We start from the raw sequence: 24,909 nt of genomic DNA on the forward strand, positions 1-24,909 counted from the left end.
GAGTATTTGTGTGTCATTCAATAAACGTTGTTTCTGGAAATAGAGCTGCAGTAATATCAGTAGTTATACTAATAATCATGCGTGCCTGTTGTTTGGCTGGGAGTGGCGTCACGCTAACATTGGTGGCACCTCAGTATGTGTTGTCAACATTTTACGTTGACGTGTAGATTCAACAACATAGTTCTCGCGAAATCCTGTTGGGTAAGTTCAGATAAGCTATATTCTACTAAAATAGTGCGACCATTACTTTGCCATCTTCGAGTACATCGCGTAGGGATCACTAGAATAACATGAGAGAGAGTGGGGCGCGTACAGAGGCAAGCAGACAGTCATTCATTCTTTGGTCAGTACTTGAATGCCGTAGGACAGCCCCCCACCATACAGTGTACAGTAGCTTACGGAGTATACGGAGTGTAAAAGATAACTGGTTACAACAGGTCTCCCGCGCCCAGGTTCGATTCCCGGCGGGGTCAGGGATTTTCTCTGCCTCGTGATGACTGGGTGTTGTGTGATGTCCTTAGGTTAGTTAGGTTTAAGTAGTTCTAAGTTATAGGGGACTGATGACCATAGATGTTAAGTCCCATAGTGCTCAGAGCCATTTTTTTACAACAAGTCTAGTGGTGTAGAGGAAGTCGAGTTTAACAATTTGATATGGGACACAAGGGACCCATCAGGCCGGAAGGCAGCCCCAAATTGGCCTGAAAACCCACCTAAGCTAGAGCGCATGCGCTTCGCGCGTTTTTTTCGATATCATTTCTCTGTCTTCTGCCACTGGCGTAGTCGGCTATTTCGTTAACATTACTAATTTAAACTCTCTCGTGACGGTAATGAAATAAAAAATATTTTTAAACGTTATGCAGAAACTAATTAAGTTTGTAATTAAATCTAAACTTAACTCTTACAAACACATAAGTTTCGTAGTAAGAAGGCCAGACAAACAAAACAATTTAACTGTAAATTTTTTGCTGTTAAAATTCATTATATTTGAGGGAAAATTTACAGTGTCAGTTTTACATTCTGTAAGTGAAAGAACAAAGGGATTTTAATATGAAATGTCGATTTTAGCGAGAAAAAGAAATGAAGTCGCCTGGCGTGTATGCACTGGAGTTTAACTGGTTTTTAGACCAATTTGAAGTTGTGAACCAAAAGTGTCATACATCAGTTTGTTCGTCCACGCCTCCCCTTAACCACTGTGATATGTCGTAAAAAGGTATCGTTTACACCCTGTATATGTAGGTGTTGGACATGCCAGCACCATTTGCTTGTAATGACCTGAGTCGCTTGTCAGTAGACGTCAATAAAACGAGGGCGTTCATATCAGAATCTGTCCCAAAACGAATACTTCGTTGATAGATATGTTTGTATTTCAGCTTTCATTTCACGGGATATGGTTAATATACTCTTATGAGCAACTAGTAGCTTCTATTTAGGTTTATCTATATACAGATTCTTACAAAGAAAAGGAAAGAGGAAACGGCAATCGTTTCTCACTGTCATGGATAATGAACTAAAAAAAACCTGTCGATCTGTATGACTGCGCTTTGTTTAATGCCTGTCTGAAGAAATCCTAACATTTTTAGTGGTTCCTCAACATCACAAGCTTTAGGTGTTCGTTCTCTTTTATACATAAGTAGTACACTGTGCAAGTTTCATGCCCTGCTTGAAATTCCCTTGAGATATGAACATCATTACGACTCATCTCCATCTAGGGAGGAGTAATGAAAGTCAACTGACTTGTTCACTGGAAGCAGACGCCATGCATTTTCATTCATGAATGAATTTTTGGAGCCTCTCATAGAGATAGTTATCCAATTGAAACGTGCAACAAGAATCAGGCAAGAAATCTCGTAAACGGAAGTTTTTCAGCCAGGAAATTAACTCAGTATTTTTTCTGAATATTTCAAAATTTCAGTGGGTGATTCTTATGACTTGCAGGAAACCACCGATTTCTAATCTCATTATTACAGGGACTTCCCATATTTCAGTAATAGGAAGCACGGTTATTGGATAGCTTGTTCCAGAACCATTAGGTGAAATGTAGACAGCATTAGTGCTATTCGTAGGAACAATCAAAATGCTAGAATACAAGGTATTATATTGCAAGTGTGGAACGCTGAGCTGTATTGAGTCCAGCGGATAGGAAATCACTGAAGGAAAAAGAACATGTCAAATTTATGATACGTACCGGACTGCATTCGCTCTGAGCCTGAGGACTAATCTGGCCAAACAACTGAATGTTACGCATGTATCTTAGGCAAACAGTCATAGGTTTTACTGTGTTTGTCGTTAACTGCATGTTCTGCCCAATTATATCCTCGTTTACGATTATTCCAAGGACTTTTACCGTTTTGTGATTGGGTTATAGGAAACCATCGAGGAGTACGTGAGGAACGGCTTCTCGAAATAGTCCACTGATTAACTTTCGGCACAATATAAGGATCACCTGTGACTTCCTGGGGCTTAGTTTGAGTCTCAGGTTTCGTGTACATCTTAATGCAGATAACGTTTTTTATATCTAGATGCTTCATTAGAGCCTATTTCATCATGAAAAAGATCCTTATTAGTGGTACTGGTCTAGGAAAGAGAAAAATTTCGCCTTCAGCCCTATCCTGAATATGAAAAATAATAAAGAAACAATGTGCATACTCTTGATCTGGACGGAGGTGGTGTTTCTTCTGCTGTTTCAGGAACGGACTTTTCTGCTCCCAGGCTCTCCTCACTGGGTATAGGAGTTTGCTCATCATCCAACTCTTCCACTTCCGCCTGCAACACAACGAAACATATATTTTGTAAGAAATGAGAGAAAAAATAACTCATTTTTTGTATTTGTGAGTCAGCGTCAACGTCGCAGTTGGTTAATCGTCCGGACTACTTTAGAGAGAAAGAGAGAAAGAGAGAGAGAATGGCAATAAAAAATTGCTCAGCTGTTTTCTTCTAACGGTACTTTCTGCTTAAAATTCATGGTTTTATTTTCGTAATAAGTCGATGTGTCCAAGCTAAAATCAGTACGTATAAAATATTTACAGATAGCAGCGTAGTTGTATACTCTTTATCGAGAGGAGGAATCTGCAAATTTTCAAATGTCTTGGCTATTCGTATCTTTCAGTGTATTTAGGTGTACTTTGTGACGATGAACATTTAATGTTGTACTAAGAGGATGTATCTACAGAATGTCCTAGGAAGAATGGTCAATATTCAGGAATAAAACAGGGACGATCACTGGAAGAAAGTCTATTTAAGACTAGCTCTGAAACGCATACCTTATGTGTACATCTCCATCTTTGATACTGTGAAACAAATCTCTTCTACTGCAAGTTTTTTGCTTTCCATTTTAGGAGCAGGTAGTATGGACCAAGACAAGAAAAATTTTTCAAATAAACATAGGCTCTGAAATGCATACCTTAAGGGATATGAGCACTTGTTCAGTCGAAGGAATGTGTTTGACAGTAACGAAGATAAGTTCCCATGACTGTCAAATACGCATTTCAGAGTCCATGTTTGCTAGACTTTTTTCTTTTTTCGGTTCATGCTACCAACTCTCAAAACATGGAAAACAAAGAGCTTGCCACAGAGGATATTTATTTCACAGAATCGGAGAAGTGCTCGTAACGCTTAAGGTATGCATTTTAGAGCCCATGGCTACCAGACCTTTTTACTTCGAATGGTCGTTCCTGTCATATCCCTGAATACGGACCATTTCGCCTGGTACACCCTCTGTAACTCTGAATAAATGTGTATTTCTGCGTCATTTGCAAACTAAAGTAAAAAGACACAGGCAACATATCAATAACATTTCATCATAACCATACAAGCACTGTCAGTAAAGAACGGGTAAGTGTTAGTCCAGTACCGCTTCAGGAAAACCATAAAGTATGAGAGAACCGTGCAGCAGGTATAAGAGAGTAAAACTGCTCAGACAACACGTGTTGAAATCAGAACAAAGGTCAACGATGAAAGTTAAAAAAATGCATTATGCAACATACTAACATCTCCATACTACAAGCGTGAGCTGCAATCGAGACAATAGGCTAAATTTTAAATTTATCTTGTTCACCTCGTCAGCAAAGATGAGTTTAGGTCTGTGGTTAAATTTGATACCAGCCTCTCGTCAGAAAGCAATATGAATTCCAATAAAATGTTATGTATTGGAATTGGTACTTGAAGGGCACCACAAACGTGTGGTTTCTCTCACCAGAGCAAATCGCCGTGTGAGTGTGGACTATGTCCTATCTGGAAATGGGTGTGAGTGCTCTCATCCTGTCTCTATGATCAAATGTAATAATCCCACGCTGGAGTCCCCACTGCAGCTATACCACCTTGCATAATTTACATCGCACACAAGAGAAACCAACCCTCTAACTCTGATACTGCTGGAAGAGAAGTGTCTTGTGGATGTCCTGGAGTGTTATTTCTGCTGGGTACATTTCTGGAGGATACGAAAAGCGGTAAGGCAACAGAAGCATGTTGGAAACTTTTCCCCTCTGACTGTCGTTTTACAATTATCGCCCTCCTTAGAAGTAAAGACGATGATTTACTTCTGTGTTCGCGCAAAACATTAATATCGATATAATCATTTCGAAAAGATAGTTCTTTCAACGAATTCTAAAAGACGTCGTTATTCATGGACAATTTTTGAGAAATTTCCTACAGACGGGCAACGCTGTGTTATTCAGACGCCTGGGATGGGGAATATACGTATTTATTATGATGGCTGACCATGAGCAGCAACCACCCAACATGATGTGCGGTTCGCCAGCCTTGGCCCAAGTGCTGACAACGAGGCTGTTCTTAATCGACCTAATTCTCTTGCGACAGACTATGTTTCATCCAGTACCTGCAGCTTTGATAATACAACCGTAAACTATACACCGCTGGAAGAGACAAGCTGTCATCTCCCCATGCCCTGCATGCAATAAATTTTAAAATATTAACTGTTTTAAGAGAACAATTTTTAAGACCTCTGATGTGTAGCAAGCACGTAAGTTTCATATCGTGGAAGATGCCCATAAATTTTACTAAATCTTTAAAATTTAAAATGTTTTCGCTGGTTGCTGGTTTTGGAACATTTCGAAATGTTCGAAAACTACATACACAGACTTCCTGTGGAAACCTTAATACCTGTTGTTCTGCAAGGCTTGAAGACGAACTAGATTTGGTTAGCCGTCCACGAATTACGGCCACTCTAAGAGCTGTTAGTAACACACCCAAAGGGCTGACAAACTGATTTCAGATTTAGACATATATCAGGACATTACACTGACTGGTATATTCAGATTAATTCATATGTTTGGAAGAAATAAGCGTACTTCCTACAATGTGTATGAGCTATTCTCATGTGTGCCTGAGGAGGAAGAGAGGAAGCAACTAGTTAGTAAAGTTATTGAACGTAAGCAGTATATTCCTCCAATTTTGTTTAAACAGAACATATAAGGTTATTGAAATGGTTATTTAAATACGACGGTAGAAAAAGACGCTGGGAGTTCATTGTGAAACAGTGATAACAGAACAGAGAGAAACTCTGGCGGTTGAGAAGAAGCTGCGGTAAAAGCTTAATAGGTTCCAACACATTTCAGTTTCCCGCCGAGTAGAAGCAGTTTCTTCGCGTTGGTGGGCAAACAAAAAGTCTAATGTTTCGCGTGAAGATGAGGTTCTTTACATGGCCCAGCAGCAAATAACTGTCTGTTGAGCGTCTTATAAGACGCTGCCTCAAGGTTCCATCATCTTCCTCTCTCTCTCTCTCTCTCTCTCTCTCTCTCTCTCTCTCTCTCCCTCTCTCTCTCTCTTTCTCTCTCCCTCCCTGTTGCGTCTGCCTTGATGATTGTCCCAAGTAGCAAGGTAACCACGTTTCATTGCCCCATTACTTTCAGAAATCACACTGATTTTCATGTACTTTCTTTACAGTACTGGATTTTCTTGGGGGTGGATTGATCACTGATATCTGTTCAGCACTGTGGCCAGACCTGCTTGAAGGTTATTATTAATTAGGGTGAAAAGGACTTTCTGATGTTGGAATTTCTTGTCCTACTTTTGAATTCCTTCTTTTAAACCTGTTTAGCAATGTCGGGAAGCTGCCAGAATAAAAATGTAGCTAACTTTACAAAACTTGCATTGTCATATTTGTGAACTGTGTATGTTTAACTAGCGGCAATTGTTTCATTGTGTTGCCATATACTAAATAAATCAAGAAACATTCATAAATACGCGCTTCTGGCGCGCTGACAGAGCAATGAATGCCCTTACATAACAAATGAAGCTGTGACTTAGAAATGTACATTGGCACAGTAAAATCGGTTTGCCGAGAGTAGCCACTACTACTATCATAATGTTTAGCAGAAAAATTGGGGTTGTAAATACTAAATTCAACGCTGTTAACGAAATCATAATCAGCAGTCTTGTCTCTAATAACATCCATCCAGCCAAAATGAATGGTTGTTTTTAATAAAAGAGAGTGAATCCTCCCAGCTGTTTAACAAGTTCAAGAAGTGAAAGGCTGTATGAATAATCAAAGGGCTCAGTAACAGAAGAAAGGGGCGGTTAGGAGTGCTCAGTGAGTGCGCATGTGGTCTAGTCATTGGATGTCACCTTAGTGACAATTCCATCAGAGACATAGAAACCCTTCTAAATCTGCCCAAGGCGATTGTTGGTGATATGATTGTGAAGTGAAAACTATTTGTTTTAGCAGTATGTTAATAAATATTAAATAAATCATTTACAAGTGGTGCGTTTGTTCAAAATAAAATGAATAGCTATGGTCATTTTATAGCTGACATCAGGACCTATCCAATGACGTATCGCTATGCGTACATTGCGTGTCTATAACTTTTGGTGCCGTTGTTATAATTTCACGCATAAATGTTAATAGCTTTTCTAATATTTGTTTGTATAAATATGATAATAAACTTATTGTATTCGTTTCTTTATTGATATTCCATGGCTGTAATCAGATTTTCTGTAACAATTGTAGAACTGGTTTTCATGATTTTAGTGAATATTGGAAGCTTTTAGATTTACCGGAGTCAGATCTTGGTCTTATCTGCTCGCCGTTCACAAGCATGCGGCGGTACAATTCTACCTAACAGTGACGGCAGTTCCAAGTTACATCTGGTCAGTGGCCTGTTAGACAGCGGCCGCCGCCCCCTCTCGTGGCTGACAACAGCGACGCGCAGTTTCCAGCACTCGCTCCCTACCTGATACAGCAGCTACATCGCAACGTCACACACCGGAGTGTGAAATCATTGACAGATGATACCAGACAGACATTAACGTAGCCTCTGCGAAATGCAGCTGCCCAGCAGATGCGAGAATGTATAGTCTAAGGAAACGAAACAGACTATTTCAGACGAAAGGTAGTGACAGAATACAGTATGGAAATAGATTAATCAACCAGGTAACAAGATACGAGAGACGGTATTGATTTTATGATTGCCGATACTGTTTAAATTAGTGGAAACTACACTAGGAAAATTGGGTTGAGAAGCAGTTGCTGTTTTCTTAGGCCAGAATGTCCGTGCGAATGATCATCTGGCAGAGACGCCACTGTTAACACAGTTACCACTAAGGAGCAAGGCATACTCGGCGGGGCATTAAAACTGCAGCATCAGGACGGATAGCAAACAAAGAAATCTAAGTTATTGTACGTATACAATATAGTAGAAAGACAACGTGATGAAGTCCGTAAGTGATATGGGGCTGTAAGGGTACGAAAATCCGTACACAAAACTGCCATCTCTGGCAGCAATAGTGACTCTATCCCGGCTGAACATTTATTCGAATTAGCTTGGATGACAGGCACTGGTACGTCATTACATGCTGCGTCAACTTTGGGCTACAGCTCGTCAGCCACAGTGGCGAGCGAATGGGGGCGTGCCAGTCTTTTTGGCAACGCATGTCCAGATGTTTTCAGTGGGTAAGAGGTCCGGAGAAAGCGCTGTCCAGGGCAACAGTCGAACAGCTTCCACCCTCTGCGCCAAGACCGAGCGGGATGGCGCAGTGGTTAGCACACTGGACTCGCATTCTGGAGGAAGACGGTTCAATCCTGCGCCGGCCGTCCTGATTTAGGTTTTCCGTGATTTCCCGAAATCGCTTCAGGCAAATGCCGGGGTGGTTCATTTGAAAGGGCACGGCCGAATTCCTTCCCTAATCCAATGAGACCGATGACCTCGCTGTTTGGTCTCTACCACCAAATCAACAATCAACAATCTGTGTCAAGGTAAGTCAGGACAACGCGGGTAATATGCATTATTGCATTATCTTGTTGAAAGATAACTTCACAGAGTCCTTGAAGTAGGGCGCAATCACTGACCTTAAGACGTCAGATATGTAACAGCTGCTGTCCAAATTGTCGCCTATATGAAACGGAGGTAATTGTGTTGTGTACCAAATGGCACACTTCATCACGCAAGGTGCTGGCCTGTGTGATGACAAATGGAATCAGGCAACGTCTATGAATTCTCTACACCGTGATACGTCCATCTTAATATTGTAGGCAGAACTAGGGCTCGTCTAAAAATACGACGCGGTGCCACTAATGCGTCCAGCATTGTCGTTGGGTGCACCACTTGGTGGAGGGAAACTGCAACAGTGTTCTCTGTGCTGGCAGTCCGTGCTTCCCTGATGCTCCAGACGTCGTCGCATTGTCCGTGAGGATACTTATTCTTCCTGCAAACTAGCTCGTTTCCTGACTCAACCTATCTGACGTGACTATACAGTCAGACACCGCCGGGCGAATAGGACGCTTGTTCTCTCGTGCGTTGAGTAACACCCTCTTGAACCCACAAATTCCGTATTCAAATGACAGACGTGGGATCCTGACTAATGAGGGCATCATAATCACGGATCGATGAAACCCAGTCTCAAGACTATACGATTTGCCCTATTTTTTCACAAGGCATAGCACGATCTTCTTACAAACAAAGATTCAAATGCGATTTCTGAACAAGGAAACCTCTGCGTAATTGTTCTTTATATATACACAATAATGCAAATGGCGTTACTCCCATCTACATTAAGCTGTCGCGCTGAAATGCTGAGCATTTGCGTATCCTTGCATGTAGCCCACTTCATGCCAATTCGACGTTTGTTGCACTCCGCCTTCACGTAGTTGGAACTTTAATGGCCATTAGTATAATTCGGGTTATCTGAGGGGCTGAAAGGAAGTACTGTACAACGAGGCATTGGATGTCACCATCTACCATCTGCCTTTCAAACCGGTAGATTTATGTGATGTTCCACCTCAACCCTGGAATGAGTAGCATTACGCGGAGCGGCCGTGCGGTTTGAGGCGGCATGTCACGCACTGCGCGGCCCCTCCCGCCGGAGGTTAGAGTCCTCCCTCGGGCGTAGGTATGTGTGTTGTTCTTACTATAAGTTAGTTTAAGTAGTGTGTAAGTCTAAGGACCAATGACCTCTGCAGTTTGGTCCCTTAGGACCTCACACGCATTTGAACATTTTTGAGTAGTTTTAAACTCAAGCAACATCAAAATCTAACATCTATTGCCGCTACTCATTCCGTCTCCTTTCATTAGTAGTGCAACGTCGGTCTCAAGCAAGGTTGGAAATCTGGGAGCCAACGATATTCTTTTCTCCTAGTTTAAGGAATTTCAACAGTATGCGTAATTATCTTATTGGTTAGTACGCAGCTCGTGGTCTAGTGGCTAGCGTTACTGCCCCCGTTTCAGGGAGTCCCGGGTTCGATTCCCGGCCGGGTTGTGGATTTTCTCTACCCTGGGACTGGGTGTTTGTGTTGTCCTCATCATTTCATCATCATCATCATCATTCGTGACAGTGGCTAGATTGGACGGCGAAAAAAATTAGACTGTGTAAAAATTGGGACTTAGTACGGGCACTGACGACCGTGCAGTTGAGCGCCCCACAAACCAAACAGCATTCATTTGTTATTCATGGTAATCTCAACGTCATCCCATGTATCACTATTTGTTATTACCTCTGTACTTCGTGCTCGGTTTCGGAAACTACAGCTGTACATTAGAATAAGCTTTTGCATGATAATTTATTACGTCACGATTGCTTAAAAATATGTAATATTCACATTACCGGGTCGGCACCAAGTTGCCATCTTCAGATGTGGTTAATTCACTAAAGAGCATCGTCAAGATGTGTAGCAATTAGTTAGACACTCTGGACACAGTGAAATGCAAAATAAGTCAATGAATATACATCATAACATTCCATATAATGATATGAGTACATGTATTGTCTGATTTAAGACTTCATGATGTTCAAAGTGCCTAACTGTAAATGCTACGTATCTCGATGTGCTTTTCAGTGAATTAATTTCATTTGAAGATGGAAACTTGGTGCCGAAGCCGGTAATGTGAATATTACATATCTTTAAGCGATCGCGAATCAATAAATTGTTATATTAACATTTATGATGGTTGCATCCATCCATCTGACGATATGTCAATTTAAAAAAAAAAATTAGAATAAGCATTAATAGTGAGAAATTATATTCTAAGTCTCAGTCGAAGAACATGAAGAGGGACTTCTCGATCTCAACAGTCGAGGTATAATTCTGTGACTTTATCCTAAATATCCATCCCCACACACCTTCAACTTTTAAAGCTTGCGTGATGGAACAGACGCTGCAAACGCAACTATCTCAGGCCCCGAACGCATGTTCGGTTGTTACCGATCGTCGGATTGTGGGGTATCGGAAGCATCCTAATGAGAAAAATCGGAGCTTCTCAAAATTTCTTAGCCCGAAGGAAAAGATCTTTTTGGGCATTACTAATATCGAGACACTGCTAAGAAATATCAAACTTAAACAGCTGCCTAGTACTCCAGGCAAGTTCGCCATTACAATACTATCAGTCCAGGAAACACGTTTCCAAGACGAAAACCATTTCGAGTCAGAAGGCTTCAGGATGTTTAAAAGTAAACCAGCAATAAAGATCATAGTCAAGTTATCAATACTTGGAACAGCCTTTGCAGTAAGGAAAAATATTTTATACTCATTTATCGACGTTACGACCCGAATGAAAGAATCTCAGTTTCTACAGTGAAATCAAGCAACAAGGCATATGCCTTTATAAATACTCACGCATCCACTAACAGCGATAACAAGAAATTTCCTCAGAAAATAGAAGAATTTTGGAAAACACTAGAGAAACTATAAGCAATTCCCCCAAACACTGTGAGAGATTATTAGGTGATTTTAACGAATAGGCTGGCATGGAGAAGAAATAGAGATGGATAGTAGGATTTCATTCAATGCATCGGTGGAAGAATAGCAATGGGAAACGCCTAACAAGATTCTGTATATCATTTGCGATGAGTGTTACGTCTACAAAGCTTACGAGATTCGTACACAAAAAGAAAACCTAGAGGTCACCTAACCCATTATCAGTGGAATTCCAGATTGATCCTGTGGTGGTTTCTGCAAAGAATACACATGAGATTCAATGTGTTCGAGTACGGAAGGGAGTTGTTGACTCTGATCGCTACTTAACACAAATGAAATTTAGGTTCCCACCAAATATAATTAGACCTAACGGGAACCGGTTCCCAAGAGTTGATACAGTCTGAAAAAAAAAGACGTCGAGGCTTTCGCTCGTGTCATACAAGAACAAAATTCCAAGGAGTGGCCAGATCTCAGCAACACATTACAAACACCAGCCGTAAAATGAGTGTAGCCACCCAGGAAGCGTAAACACAGATTGTGAAACACGACCTACGATGATACCGTAGATGAGCTAATCGAAGGATGGAATCACTGGAATGGACATCAGTCAGTTGAAAGATGGGAATCCTTCCTGAAGACACAAAAATCAACATGAAAAACAATTCGCCGCGTAACACGTGGCTACGACAGAAACAGGCTCATGGACATAGACCATCATTTCGAAGTAAAGAACACCCGAAATTTCTACAAGATATTCCGCGAGGACTTAGCTGGGTGTAAACCACCAAATTTCTGTTTTCGCCAAAATAATGGAAATCTAGAGAAAAATAATGCATGGTACTTGCTGATTACTTTCAAAATTTACTAAAGTGTGATCCTTCAGTGGAAAATTGCGTTTTGAAACACATGTACAAAACCTAGACTCTCATGCCCCAACAATTCAAGAAACAGAAGAGATAATTAAACATGTCAAAAATAAAAAAGCACCAAGAGAGGATAGCATAACCGCAGAAAATAGCAGCAGATAACCTCATAAGAAGAATTCAAGCACATTTAGTAGAGATAAGGAAAATAGAAACAATTCCAAAGGACTGGAAGAAAGGTATCATAAACCCGTTGCATAAAAAAGGCGATAGAGCTGACCCCGAAAACTAGATGTCTGTCTCTTCTGCAAGTTACATAGTAGGTTTTATCCAAAGTTGTCATAAACTAAGTTTAACAGCGAACAGATCATTTGATTGGTGAATATCAAGCAGCCTTTAGGAAAGGCAGATCATGTGCTGAGCAGATTTGGTGTTTGAAGACAATATTTAAGATATGTCAGAGCACCAACACAGATATAACCTTCGTGGGTTTCAAGAAGGCTTATGGGTCTGTTGACAGATAAAACCGTTTTGAACGCGTTATAAGAGCTCAGGATAAACAAGAAGACTAGAGAAGATCTCAGGTGAAGTTTCTGGGTGTAGTATCTGATCCTTTTGATGTACGAGGTGCATTCAAGTTCTAAGGCCTCCGATTTTTTTTCTCCGGACTGGAAAGAGATAGAAACATGCGCATTGTTTTAAAATGAGGCCGCGTTCATTGTCAATACATCCCAGAGATGGCAGCACCGTACGGCAGATGGAATTTTACCGCCAGCGGCGAGAATGAGAACTGTTTTAAATACTTAAAATGGCGACGTTTTCCTTACTTGAACAGCGTGCAATCATTCGTTTTCTGAATTAGCGTGGTGTGAAACCAATTGAAATTCATCGACAGTTGAAGGAGACATGTGGTGATGGAGTTATGGATGTGTCGGAAGTGCGTTCGTGGGTGCGACAGTTTAATGAAGGCAGAACATCGTGTGACAACAAACTGAAACAACCTCGGGCTCGCACAATCCGGTCTGAAGACATGATCGAGAAAGTGGAGAGAATTGTTTTGGGGGATCGCCGAATGACTGTTGAACAGATCGCCTCCAGAGTTGGCATTTCTGTGGGTTCTGTGCACACAATTCTGCATGACGACCTGAAAATGCGAAAAGTGTCATCCAGGTGGGTGCCACGAATGCTGACAGACGACCACACGGCTGCCTGTGTGGCATGTTGCCAAGCAATGTTGACGCGCAACGACAGCGTGAATGGGACTTTCTTTTCGTCGGTTGTGACAATGGATGAGACGTGGATGCCATTTTTCAATCCAGAAACAAAGCGCCAGTCAGCTCAATGGAAGCACACAGATTCACCGCCACCAAAAAAATTTCGGGTAACCGCCAGTGCTGAAAAAATGATAGTGTCCATGTTCTGGGACGGCGAGGGCGTAATCCTTACCCATTGCGTTCCAAAGGGCACTACGGTAACAGGTGTATCCTACGAAAATGTTTTGAAGAACAAATTCCTTCCTGCACTGCAACAAAAACGTCCGGGAAGGGCTGCACGTGTGCTGTTTCACCAAGACAACGCACCCGCACATCGAGCTAACGTTACGCAACAGTTTCTTCGTGATAACAACTTTGAAGTGATTCCTCATGCTCCCTACTCACCTGACCTGGCTCCTAGTGACTTTTGGCTTTTTCCAACAATGAAAGACACTCTCCGTGGCCGCACATTCACCAGCCGTGCTCCTATTGCCTCAGCGATTTTCCAGTGGTCAAAACAGACTCCTAAAGAAGCCTTCGCCGCTGCCATGGAATCATGGCGTCAGCGTTGTGAAAAATGTGTACGTACTTCGACAACGAAATGACCTCAACCTGCTTTTTTTAACAGCGTGTTAGAGAAAGTCATCAGAGAATGGAGAAAAGAAATCGAGGATATAAACATCGCGACGTCAGGGCAGAGAATCAAAGTGAAGTGCTTATCTCTTGCTGACGACTAAGCTATCTTCGCTAAGACTAGTGACGAAACCAAATACGTCATAGAGAAGTTACACGAGGTAGCATCAAAGACAGGCCTTGAAATATCATATGGGAATACTCATTTGATGGAAAATTGACATGAAATACCAGAAGATTACCACTACAACCTCAATGCGAGACAGTATCGCATTTGTCTTCTTTTAAATATCGCGGGGAAATCATAGTACCATCTGAAGTAGACAGTAAAGCCAATTTAGAGTCACCAAATTCCAGAAAGCGTACAGAATAACATGGAATGACTACAATAAACAAGTGATATCTTGTAATAGGAAACTTCAGCATTACAAGACAGTTGTCTTGCCTAAAGGACTGTGTGCTTCAGAGTGTACACCTTCATGAGGCCATACAAGTATTAATGAAATTACAAAGGAAGAACAAAAAATTCTAAGAAAAATGTATGGTCCCACTGAAATAAATGGCATAATTATGGATTAAAAGAAAAATTACGGACCTATATGCACTGTCGTCACACCAGCAGTCGACCACCTCAAAGATGCTGCATGTCCACGTAGCAACTCCAGCGGCGCCAATCCGGACGAGGCAAAAGAGCCACGCCTTCCGGGACCTGCGAGCCGCGGCTACCGCGCAGCGGTGATGAAACTCGGCCGCAAGGGACAAGCGCCCCAGTTACGTCTGAAGTTGGGATCGAGTCTGCTTCTGCTTCCAGTGGATAAAGTCGTCGCTCTTTCGAGCTTGTCAGACTTGTATATTAAGAGTGGTTAATTGTGTCTTTCGGGCAGTGCTTGTAGTATCTGCATTTAGAACATTTAGATTGCAAGACCTACAGGCTTCCAATTTCATGCAGCTCAGTGTCTTCGGCTGCTTCTTAGTTTACTGTGGAAATTAAATGTTATGTCTGTGTAAATAACTCGGCGGGTCATCCCGCCAGTCACAGGAGTGGAGAGCTCTAAAGATAAATGTCGTTAAGTACTAAATAAAAAGTTGTATTGTTTGACTGTGTTACTCGATTGTTCCCTTTTTCCACCTGCGTATACAAAGGAGTGTACAACAGTGGCACCGGGATGGGCGCTCTCTTCGTTCGCTGTGGCATGTTGTAGTAATACGTCCTTTTTTATGGCTTTGTTTTTATATGTTAAATGGTTCAAATGGCTCTGAGCACTATGGGAATTAACTTCTGAGGTCATCAGTCCCCTAGAACTTAGAACTACTTAAACCTAAGTAACCTAAGGACATCACACACATCCATGCCCGAGGCAGGATTCGAACCTGCGACCGTAGCGGTCGCGCGGTTCCAGACTGTAGCGCCTAGAACCGCTCGGCCAACCACGGCCGGTTTATGTGTTAGTTAAGTAAGAGTGCATATCCTGTTTATTCCTACTACAGTGCCAAACTTGGCATTAACTCAGATCATTCCGTTAGACAGGCAATGTACTGACAAGTTATTACAAACACTTCAAGGCATACTACAAGTAGCGGCAGCGCCACAACTTCCGCTGTAGTCTGTTCAAGTTCAACCAGTGCAGCAAGTGGCTTATGCGCCTGAGTTCCAAGAGTTTGTGGGACAACGCGAAGAGTGGGCAGAATGTGTCCCAGTTTACAGCTGAGTGCCACACCTAATCCACCACAGGTACCCAGCGGATTTACTATTTCCTGTCGATGTTAGCTGCGAACTGCACCGCTTGGCAGTCAAATTATTTCCAGACGTTCGTTCTGATGAAGTGCTATATGATGAACTAGTGTCCAAACTGTCTGATCATTCTGAATCGCAAGTATATGTGAGGCAGCTGCTAGGTATAAATTATAAATTCTTTCGGCTCAAACAGCAGCCTGGGCACTTCTAAAATCAGTGGGCCACAGGACAACATAGGTTAACAAGAAACTGTCACTTCAAATGTTCTGTGGCTTAAGTTATAGCGATATAATGCTTCGCAATGCTGTCACTGCCGCGAGGGATTAGCCGAGCGGTCTACGGCGCTGCAGTCGTAGACAATGCGGCTAGTCCCGGCGGAGGTTCGAGTCCTCCCTCGGGCATGGCTGTGTATGTTTGTCCTTATGATACTTTAGGTTAAGTAGTGTGTAAGCTTAGGGACTGATGACCTTAGTAGTTAAGTCCCATAAGATTTCACACACATTTGAACACATTTTTTGCTGTCACTGACAGTGTTTCGGGTCTACGCATTTGGGCCTCTACTCTCAAGCTTCCAATCCCAGACTGAAGATTGCGTTGTCAATAATTTAGTTTCAGGACGCAGCAGACGTTACTGAACTTGACATGCAAGCTCCGCCGCCATTTCTGTGCTAAAGAGCGAGCAACATCACGGACCAGAGCCCCTTCCCGCCCGTTCTGACACTGCACATGACAGTGCACAGTGGCCGTGTCGGGAGGCAAAGAGTTTCGCTTGCGGCAAGCAGGGCCACATACACAGTGTGTCTTTAACAACCTGGTGCTGGGCTGTTTTCAAACTGGGTGCCAGACTGTCTCAAAGCACATGTAGGTTATTTTTGCTGCGCCTGTGCAAACAGATGAGTTTATTACTCAACCTGTTTGCCAGGACAAACAATCTTCAGTGATTAACAGAAATTCTAACAAATTTTTTTGTACATCTGCGTTGGCGAATGAGAATGTGACGTTTCCATTAGCCACTGGGACGACTGATACGTTGCTGAACCGTGCAACGTATAAAGGTTAGGTAGCCCCCAGCTGTGTCGGCAAAGTGCCACGCCATCAGAATTTACCGGACAAGATATTCCTGTTTTAGGCATGAATAGTTTGCCTGCTACTTTCCGTGGTTCTACTAAAACAGTTTTCTTTCATGTCCTACTTTCATGATGCTGCAAAAATATTTTTGGAATGCATAGTTTTGATTTATTTGCTTTGTCAGTTTAAGGAAATGTGTTGCAAGCCAATTCGGCTGTTCAGTTTGCTAGCGTCATTGCACTATGTGACAACTACAGTTCTTTGTTTGATGGTAGTTTAGGAAAGGCATCGGTGTTCGAAGTCAATGTAACGTTAAAAGACAATGTGCGGTCAAAATTTATCGAGCTCGTCTAGCGCTACGTGCTCTACGGGACCGGGTAGTAGCGGAATTGCAGTGTTGGTAGGATTGCGACGTGCTTAAACCTGTGTCTGCTGGTTTCAAAGCTGCCGTCAGTCTACAAACTGTTGCTGATTCCTTCCCTTTACCCGATCGGAAGATTTGACGGAAAAACTTGGACAAGGTAATTTTTTATTTTTCAAAAACTGATTAACAGGAGGCATATCTGCAACTGTCTTTGGAAGAAGTAACCAGAAACAATTTTGTGATCAATATCCATCTGGGTCCATTTCAGTTTCAGAGCCATTATGTGCTATGTCCTTGGATGGCGTAGTCGTTTCTGGCTGTATGCCAGCTGAACAATTGCAAACTCCGGAAGCATTATTCAAAGTGTTATCAGCGGCAGGTTTAAAGTGTAATCGTCCCAAGTGTTCCTTTTTTAAAACGGAAACAGAGTATCTGGGTCATGTGCTGCCCCACAAATGTGACAGAACTGCAAGCAGTCATGGGAATACTGACATGTTATATTCGTTTCTCACCAAAAACCGTTCAGACCGCGGCTCCACTGAATTATTTGTACCTCAAGAGTTCAAAATGTTCAAATGTGTGTGAAATCTTATGGGACTTAACTGCTAAGGTCATCAGTCGCTAAGCTTACACACTATTTAACCTAAATTATCCTAAGGGCAAACACACACATCCATGCCCGAGGGAGGACTCTAACCTCCGCCGGGACCAGCCGCACAGTCCACGACTGCAGCTCCTGAGACCGCTCGGCTAATCCCGCGCGGCGCACCTCAAGAGTGCTTCTTTTATTTTGTACAGTGATTATCAGACCGCTCGTCTGCCCTTAAAGGATACACTGATAAGTGACTGGCGTCTGACACACTTCGACCTCTTCAAGCTTGTCGTTCTTGCAGTGAGCTACTCCTTTCATGGTGTAGCTGCGGTGTTGTCAGAGGGCGTGGGCTGCTTACGCATAGAAGACGAATAAAGAATAAAGCAAGAAGAGGATCTGGCTATCGTTTACGGTTTTATTCATTTCCATCAGTACTTATACGCAGGGCGTTTTTACTTGATTATGGACCACACGTTGTTGGTGGCCTAGTTTGGTTCCTCATAGTCTGTACAGCTCGGATAGCACGGAAGTTATAGTGGTGAGCCTTATTGTTGTCTGATTACCAATATCAAATGGCGTATCGGCCCAACAATAAGCATTCCGACTCTGACCTATTGTTGTGGCTACCATTGGGCTCCGATGCAAAGTTTGATTCATCGGAGGACTCCTGTTTCCACATCGACTCTCAGGAGATGCGCCTGTTGGAGGGATTTCAGGTGACTTTTCCCCGAGTGGCAAGTGAAACGCCATTGGACCTGGCTTTGAGAGTGATTTTATACTTTGTACGTCATGGGTAACCTCGTATCATTAATGTAATCCAGCTTTCTGTAATATGCCACTATTTTGCGCACCGTCGAGCCATCTCAGTGCAGAGCGGCATCCTCCACTTTCCCACAGAAAGAGGACTCACGTACTGATTCTTCAGATTCTCCACCAGGAATTACTCAGACTGTTACACCAGGGTTTTGGGGTGTCGTCCAGACCAAAAAGTTATCCAGGCGTCATTGTACATGGCTGCACATACTCTCAGGTAGATGCGACGACTTCAGAGCGTGCTACGTGTGCGTAGCAACAGGCCGCTCCCCCTCAGCATCACTTTTATTGACCGCACCCTGTTGGACCATGGCAGTACCTGCACATAGACTTGGCCGGTCCATATTGGAATATCCGCTGGTTATTGGTAGTGGACACTTACAGCAAGTTCCCCATCGTCGTCCCCATGACCCTCACTACGCCTGTGAGTACTGTGACAGCCTTGACTTCAGTTTTTTGTATTGAAGCGTTGCCAGAATGCCAGAAATAATGGCGTCTGATAACCGGCCGCAGTTTACGTCGTGCGACTTTGAGCAATTTTGCTGTGACAATGACAGTCACGTATAAGATCGCTGGGGTCGCAGATGGGACCACGGTGTAGCTTCCAATGTGATTTCGCGGTCCACCTACACCGCCCTGAGTCCGACGGGGTTGCACTGGCGATATCGTAACCAGCTTAGGCCTATTACTCTGAGCACTATGGGACTTAACTTCTGAGGTCATCAGTCACCTAGAACTTAGAACTACGTAAACCTAACTAATTAGGCCTATTACTTCTCGAGATTATGCCGCCTCATTTTGTTCACAGACTCAGTTCGTCTCCAGCCGCCGTTGCAGATTCAGTCGCCTACTCCTGCAGCACGGTCGCCTCCTCCGCCGGGGACACCTACGGAACTCGACCTGGAGCCGCCTACAACGTTACAGCTGTGCTGGCAGCCTGCGCCGCGGCCAGTGGAGTCGCGTCCGGTCATCCGGCCGGGCGCAGCGGAGTTTCCCGTCGCCGTCTTTGGCAGCCAAACGACGTCAGCGCCTGAGTCAGCGCCTACGCAGTCTGTGGCTATTTCTTCCTGGTTGCGTTTCTGGCCACGCTCAGGGCGGAAGCCGGGGTGTGGGTGGTGCTCGACGTTGAATACGGTCTCGACTCCGGCCCCTGCAGCTCTGTCGGTGTTCCGTCCTCTCCCCTCCTCCCCACCGTCGTACTCCTCCTCCTCCTTACACGACGACGGTGAGGATTTTTCTGAGGGGGTGGGATGGCAGTGAGTGGCGGCGGCGGGGGGAAGGGGGAGGAATGCAGTGTCATCTATCTTCAATAACGTAACATCGGCAGTCGGTCACCGCGAAGACACTGCATGTCCACGCTTGGCGCCAATCAGGACGAGGCAAGAGTCACGCCTCCCGGGAGTTGCGAGGCGCCGCCGCCACGCAGCGGTTATGAAATACCGCCACATGGAACAAAGGCGGCAGTTCCGTTAGTGATTAATTTTGTGTAAAGGGCAGTATTTGTAGCATCTACGTTTAGAGCATTTAGTGTTCCATGCACAACAGTGTCTTCGGCGGCTTCTTTGTTTACTGTGGAAATAGAGTTACACACTGATCAGCCAGAACATTATCGCCAGCGATGTACTCTCGATATAAACACCTCCAGACGATAGCAGAGTCACCTGGCGACGAATGACTGCTAGTCAGACACACACACAAGGTGCATATAGTACCAATGAGCGTGCTGTGCGTGTGTAGAAAGGGCAAAGCGCCAGATCTATCACAGTTTGACCGAGGGCACATTGTGATCGCCAGGAGACTCGGCACGAGCATTTCGGAAACTGCGAGACTTGTCGCGTGTTGGAGGAGTGCTTTGGTGTGTGTTTCCAACAGGTGGCGTAACCAAAGTGAAACAACGTCCTGACGTCGTGGCCTTGGGCGGCCACCCCTCAATACAGATGTCGGTCGTCGTCGGCCGAGCAGCCGGGTAAAACAGGACAGGCAGCGAACTGTGGCGGAACTAACATCACACTTTAATGCTGGGCAGAGTACAAGTGTGTCTGAATACACAGTGAATCGACAACTATTAACTATGGGACTACGCAGCCGACAACCCTTGCATGTGCCAAAGTTAACACGACGACATCGGCAACTACTATTAAATGAGCACTTGATGTGGCAGAGCGTTTCATGGTCTGATGAATCCCGATAACTTCTTCACCATGTCGATGGGAGGACGCGAATTCGTCGTCTTCAAGGGTAACAGCTCGTTAACACCTGTACTGCGGGACGGAGACAAGTTAGCGACAGCTCCTTTATGCTCTGAGGAACATGCACGCAGGAATACATGGCTCCAGTGGAGCTCGTGCAATACATCATGACGGCCAAGGAGTATCGTAAACTTGTTGCAGACCAAGTAGGATTACGTTTCCCTACGAAAGTGGCATTTTTCAGCAAGATAATGTGGCATATCACACGTGATGGAGTGGTTCGAGGAACACAGTGGAGAGTTACAATTGATATGATGACCCTCCAACTCCACAGACCTGAACCGGATCGAACACATCTGGGATGTGATTGAACGTAGCGTCAGAGTTAATTGCCTCACTCCCAATAATTTACGAGAATTAGGTGAGCTGTGCGTGCAGATGAGGCAAACTCCTACCAATTGCTCATAACTTCAGTACTATTATATGAATAATTCCACGAGTGGTTCCGTCAGTTACAGCAGTGCAGAGCTCTAAAGATGAGTACTTTCAAGTACTAAATGAAGAGTTATGCTATTTGATTGTGAATGTTAAACGACTGTTCTCTTTTTCCACCTGCGTGTGCAAAAGAATACAACACTATACATAGAACTTGAAAAGTTCACTAATGTAGTAGGTAGAAGACGCTTGAAGTTCTGTAGTCAAATCTACAGAATAGACAACAATAGATAAACAAAAAACTACTTTATATAATTATTCAAACTTTAAAAGTCACTTGGCTGGAAGAACATAAGCAGGAATTATGAGAAATGAATGCCACAGAAGACTCCATCAGAGAATGTAAAGTCTTTGGAATCCTAGTTGTAAATCACACATTCGTAGACAAAGTAAAAAAACGTAAAAACGACGGCAAAAAATGGACAGAGGAACACAAGAAGCAACAAAGTCAATTCTTGTAGAGATTTTGGGAAGAGACGAAAAATATGAAGCTGTCACATCAAGCAAACAAGTTGAAACGCACTCCAGCTGACATAACGAAAAAAGAAAGAAGTCTCAGGTATTTAAAATTTAGCACGAAAAACACGTTACTTGAAGGCAAAACCACCCATAAATGTGCTGTTAATCGTCTTTCGTTATACAATGGAGAGCCAATGAAACTGGTACACGTGCCTAATATCGTGCAGGGCCCCAGCGAGCACGCCGAAGTGCCGCAGCGCGACGTGGAATGGACTTGACTAATGTCTGAATTAGTGCTGGAGGGAATTGACGCCATGAATCCTGCAGGGCTGTCCATAAATCCGTAAGAGTACGAGAGGGTGGAGATCTCTTCTGAACAGCACGTTGCAAGGCATCCCAGATATGCTCAACAATGTTCATGTATGGGGAGTTTGGTAGCCAACGGAAGTGATTAAACTCGGAATAGTGTTCCTGGAGCCACACTGTAGCAATTCTGGACGTGTTGGGTGTCGCAGTGTCCTGCTGGAATTGCCCAAGTCCGTCGCAATGCACACTGGACATGAATGGATGCAGGTGATCAGACAGGATGCTTACGTGCGTGTCACCTGTCAGAGTCGTATCTAGACGTATCAGGGGTCCCATATCACTCCAACTGCACACTCCCTATACCATTACAGATCCTTCACCAGCTCGAACAGTCCCCCGCTGACATGCAGGGTCCATGGATTCATGAGGTTGTCTCCATAACCGACACGTCCATCCACTCGATACAATTTGAAACGAGACTCGTCCGACAAGGCAACATGTTTCCAGTCACAAACAGTTCAATATCGGTGTTAGACAGGCCGGGGCGAGGCGTGAAGCTTTGTGCCGTCCAGTCATCAAGGGTACACGAGTGGGCCTTGGGCTCCGAAAGCTCATATCGATGATGTTTCGTTGAATGGTTCGCACGCTGACACTTACCGATGACCCAGCACTGAAATCTGCAGCAATTTGAATAAGGGTTGCACTTCTGTCATGTTGAACGATCCTCTTCAGTCGTCGTTGGTCCCGTTCTTACAGGATCTGTTTCCGTCCGCAACTGCGCTAGACACTTGTGTTATATAGGTGTTGCCGACCGCAGCGCCGTATTCTGCCTGTTTACATATCTCTGTATTTGAATACACATGCCTACACCAGTTTTTTTGGTGCTTCATTGTATTTTTGTTTTAGTGGTAACTGCTCTGTTATTCAGGGTACTGGAGATGGTAACGTGCTAATTCTATCGCAAAAAATATACTCTTATACCTTTTTACGACCAGATTCATTTTTTGTCTGATTGTGATAGTGACTGATATTGCTGCTTATAATAGTGGTGGTGAAACCGAATACGCTGCCTGACAAGAAGGTGAAGTACTCACAAGGGAACCTCCTCATCCCACCCCCCTCAGATTTAGTTATAAGTTGGCACAGTGGATAGGTCTTGAAAAGCTGAACACAGATCAATCGAGAAAACAGGAAGAAGTTGTGTGGAACTATGAAAAAAATAAGCAAAATATACAAACTGAGTAGTCCATGTGCCAGATAGGTAACATTTTGGAGTGTATGGGCTTCGGAGTGCCGTGGTCCCGTAGTTAGCGTGAGTAGCTGCGGGACGAGAGGTCCTTGGTTCGATTCTTCCCTCGAGTGAAAATTTTAATTTTTTCTTTTCAGACAATTATCAAAGTTCAGGCACTCACACATAATCAACTTCGCTCTCCAAAATTCCAGGACATGTTCAGATTTGTTTGGACATATGCAGGATTTGACGGTCTACACACGGAAAAACTTGAAAACGTTAAAAACAGATGTTTTGACAGAGCTCAGGGAAAACTGTGTGTCTGTGAAACTGTTGCATTCATTTGTTGCAGTTTATGTGACAAACTCTTATGTTTTCATCACTTTTTTGGGAGTGATTATCACATCCACAAGAAAACCTAAATCGGGCAAGGTAGAAGAATCTTTTTACCCATTCGCCAAGTGTAGAAGTTAGGTGGTTCGACAACATATTCCTGTCATGTGACGCACACGGCGTCACTACTGTCGTATAGAATATATCAGACGTGTTTTCCTGTGGAGGAATCGGTTGACCTAGGACCTTGCGATCAAATGTTTTCGGTTCCCATTGGAGAGGCACGTCCTTTCGTCTACTAATCGCACGGTTTTGCGGTGCGGTCGCAAAACACAGATACTAAACTTATTACAGTGAACAGAGACGTCAATGAACGAACGGACAGATCATAACATTGCGAAAATAAAAAAAGTAAACTTCTCATTCGAGGGAAGACTTGAACCAAGGACCTCTCGTTCAGCAGTTGCTCACGCTAACCACGGGACCACGGCGCACCTAAGCATACGGTGTCCTTGATGTTGCCTATGATGCGCATGGACTACTCAGTTTGTATATTTTGTTTATTTTTTCATAGTTCCACACAACTTCTTCCTGTTTTCTCGATTGATCTGTGTTCAGTTTTTCAAGGCCTATCCACTGTGCCAACTTATAGCTAAATCTGAGGGGGGTGCGATGGGGAGGTTCCCTTGTCAGAAGACGTGGTTGATTGTTAGTCTAACTTCGCACACATGCACACTGTCAGCAGGTATGTATATGATTGGCGTTGTCATTCTTTGTAACTGAGTGAATTAGTGTTGCTCACAAGCCTCGTAAGGCATATAAGGTGTGTGTACAGCCTCAGGTATTGAGTGATAACTGTGAAAGCCACAGAGATGCTACATGTTCGTGTGACACTGCGTTGCTAGTACCTAATAGACTTTGAAAGGGCCTCATCATGGATGTTCATTTAGGCAGATGATCGAATCGTGCAATATCCAGATTCGTGGAGGATTTGTAAGTGAAACTGATTCGATGTTTGATTGCATGGGAACATGAGGGCGGGTATACTCGTTTTTATTTTTCCTGTCAATGGCCCAGGAGAGAATCGCCTTATTGTGCACCAGGAACATCACAGCCCTTACATCTGTGCTTATCAAGTAATGGACACTCTGCAACATTCTATGGCATTGTGAACCATTGGTCAGAGACTAGCAGCATTCGTACTACAGAATTAGCGACGTCGCCAATAGTACAAGCCAAAGGCTGAGTTTGGAGTGATGCCACGACCAGGCTGCATGGACTGCTGATTACTCCTGGTGTGTGGAGCCATCGGGTGTGGCTTCAGGTCACGGTGATCGAGGGAGCTCTGACAGCACACGGAACGTTACGGACATCCTGCGTCGTCATGAGTTACCCCTCGCGCCACAGTTTTCTGCAGGGATATGCTGCTCTA

The 24,909-nt window shown here is 43.7% G+C and overlaps 1 protein-coding gene across 1 annotated transcript in view; it reads right to left on the reverse strand.

Moving 5' to 3' along the window:
- The window catches only part of LOC124722882 (cAMP-regulated phosphoprotein 21), a 768,630-nt gene that overhangs the window by 405,964 nt on the left and 337,757 nt on the right, over window positions 1-24,909 (reverse strand). The window contains exon 4 of the mRNA XM_047248019.1: window positions 2,647-2,763. Coding sequence (XP_047103975.1) covers window positions 2,647-2,763 — 117 coding nt within the window. The remainder of the gene's footprint in view (window positions 1-2,646; window positions 2,764-24,909) is intronic.

Source organism: Schistocerca piceifrons, chromosome X (genome assembly GCF_021461385.2).
Source record: "Schistocerca piceifrons isolate TAMUIC-IGC-003096 chromosome X, iqSchPice1.1, whole genome shotgun sequence".
NCBI classification, from domain to species: Eukaryota; Metazoa; Arthropoda; class Insecta; order Orthoptera; family Acrididae; genus Schistocerca; species Schistocerca piceifrons.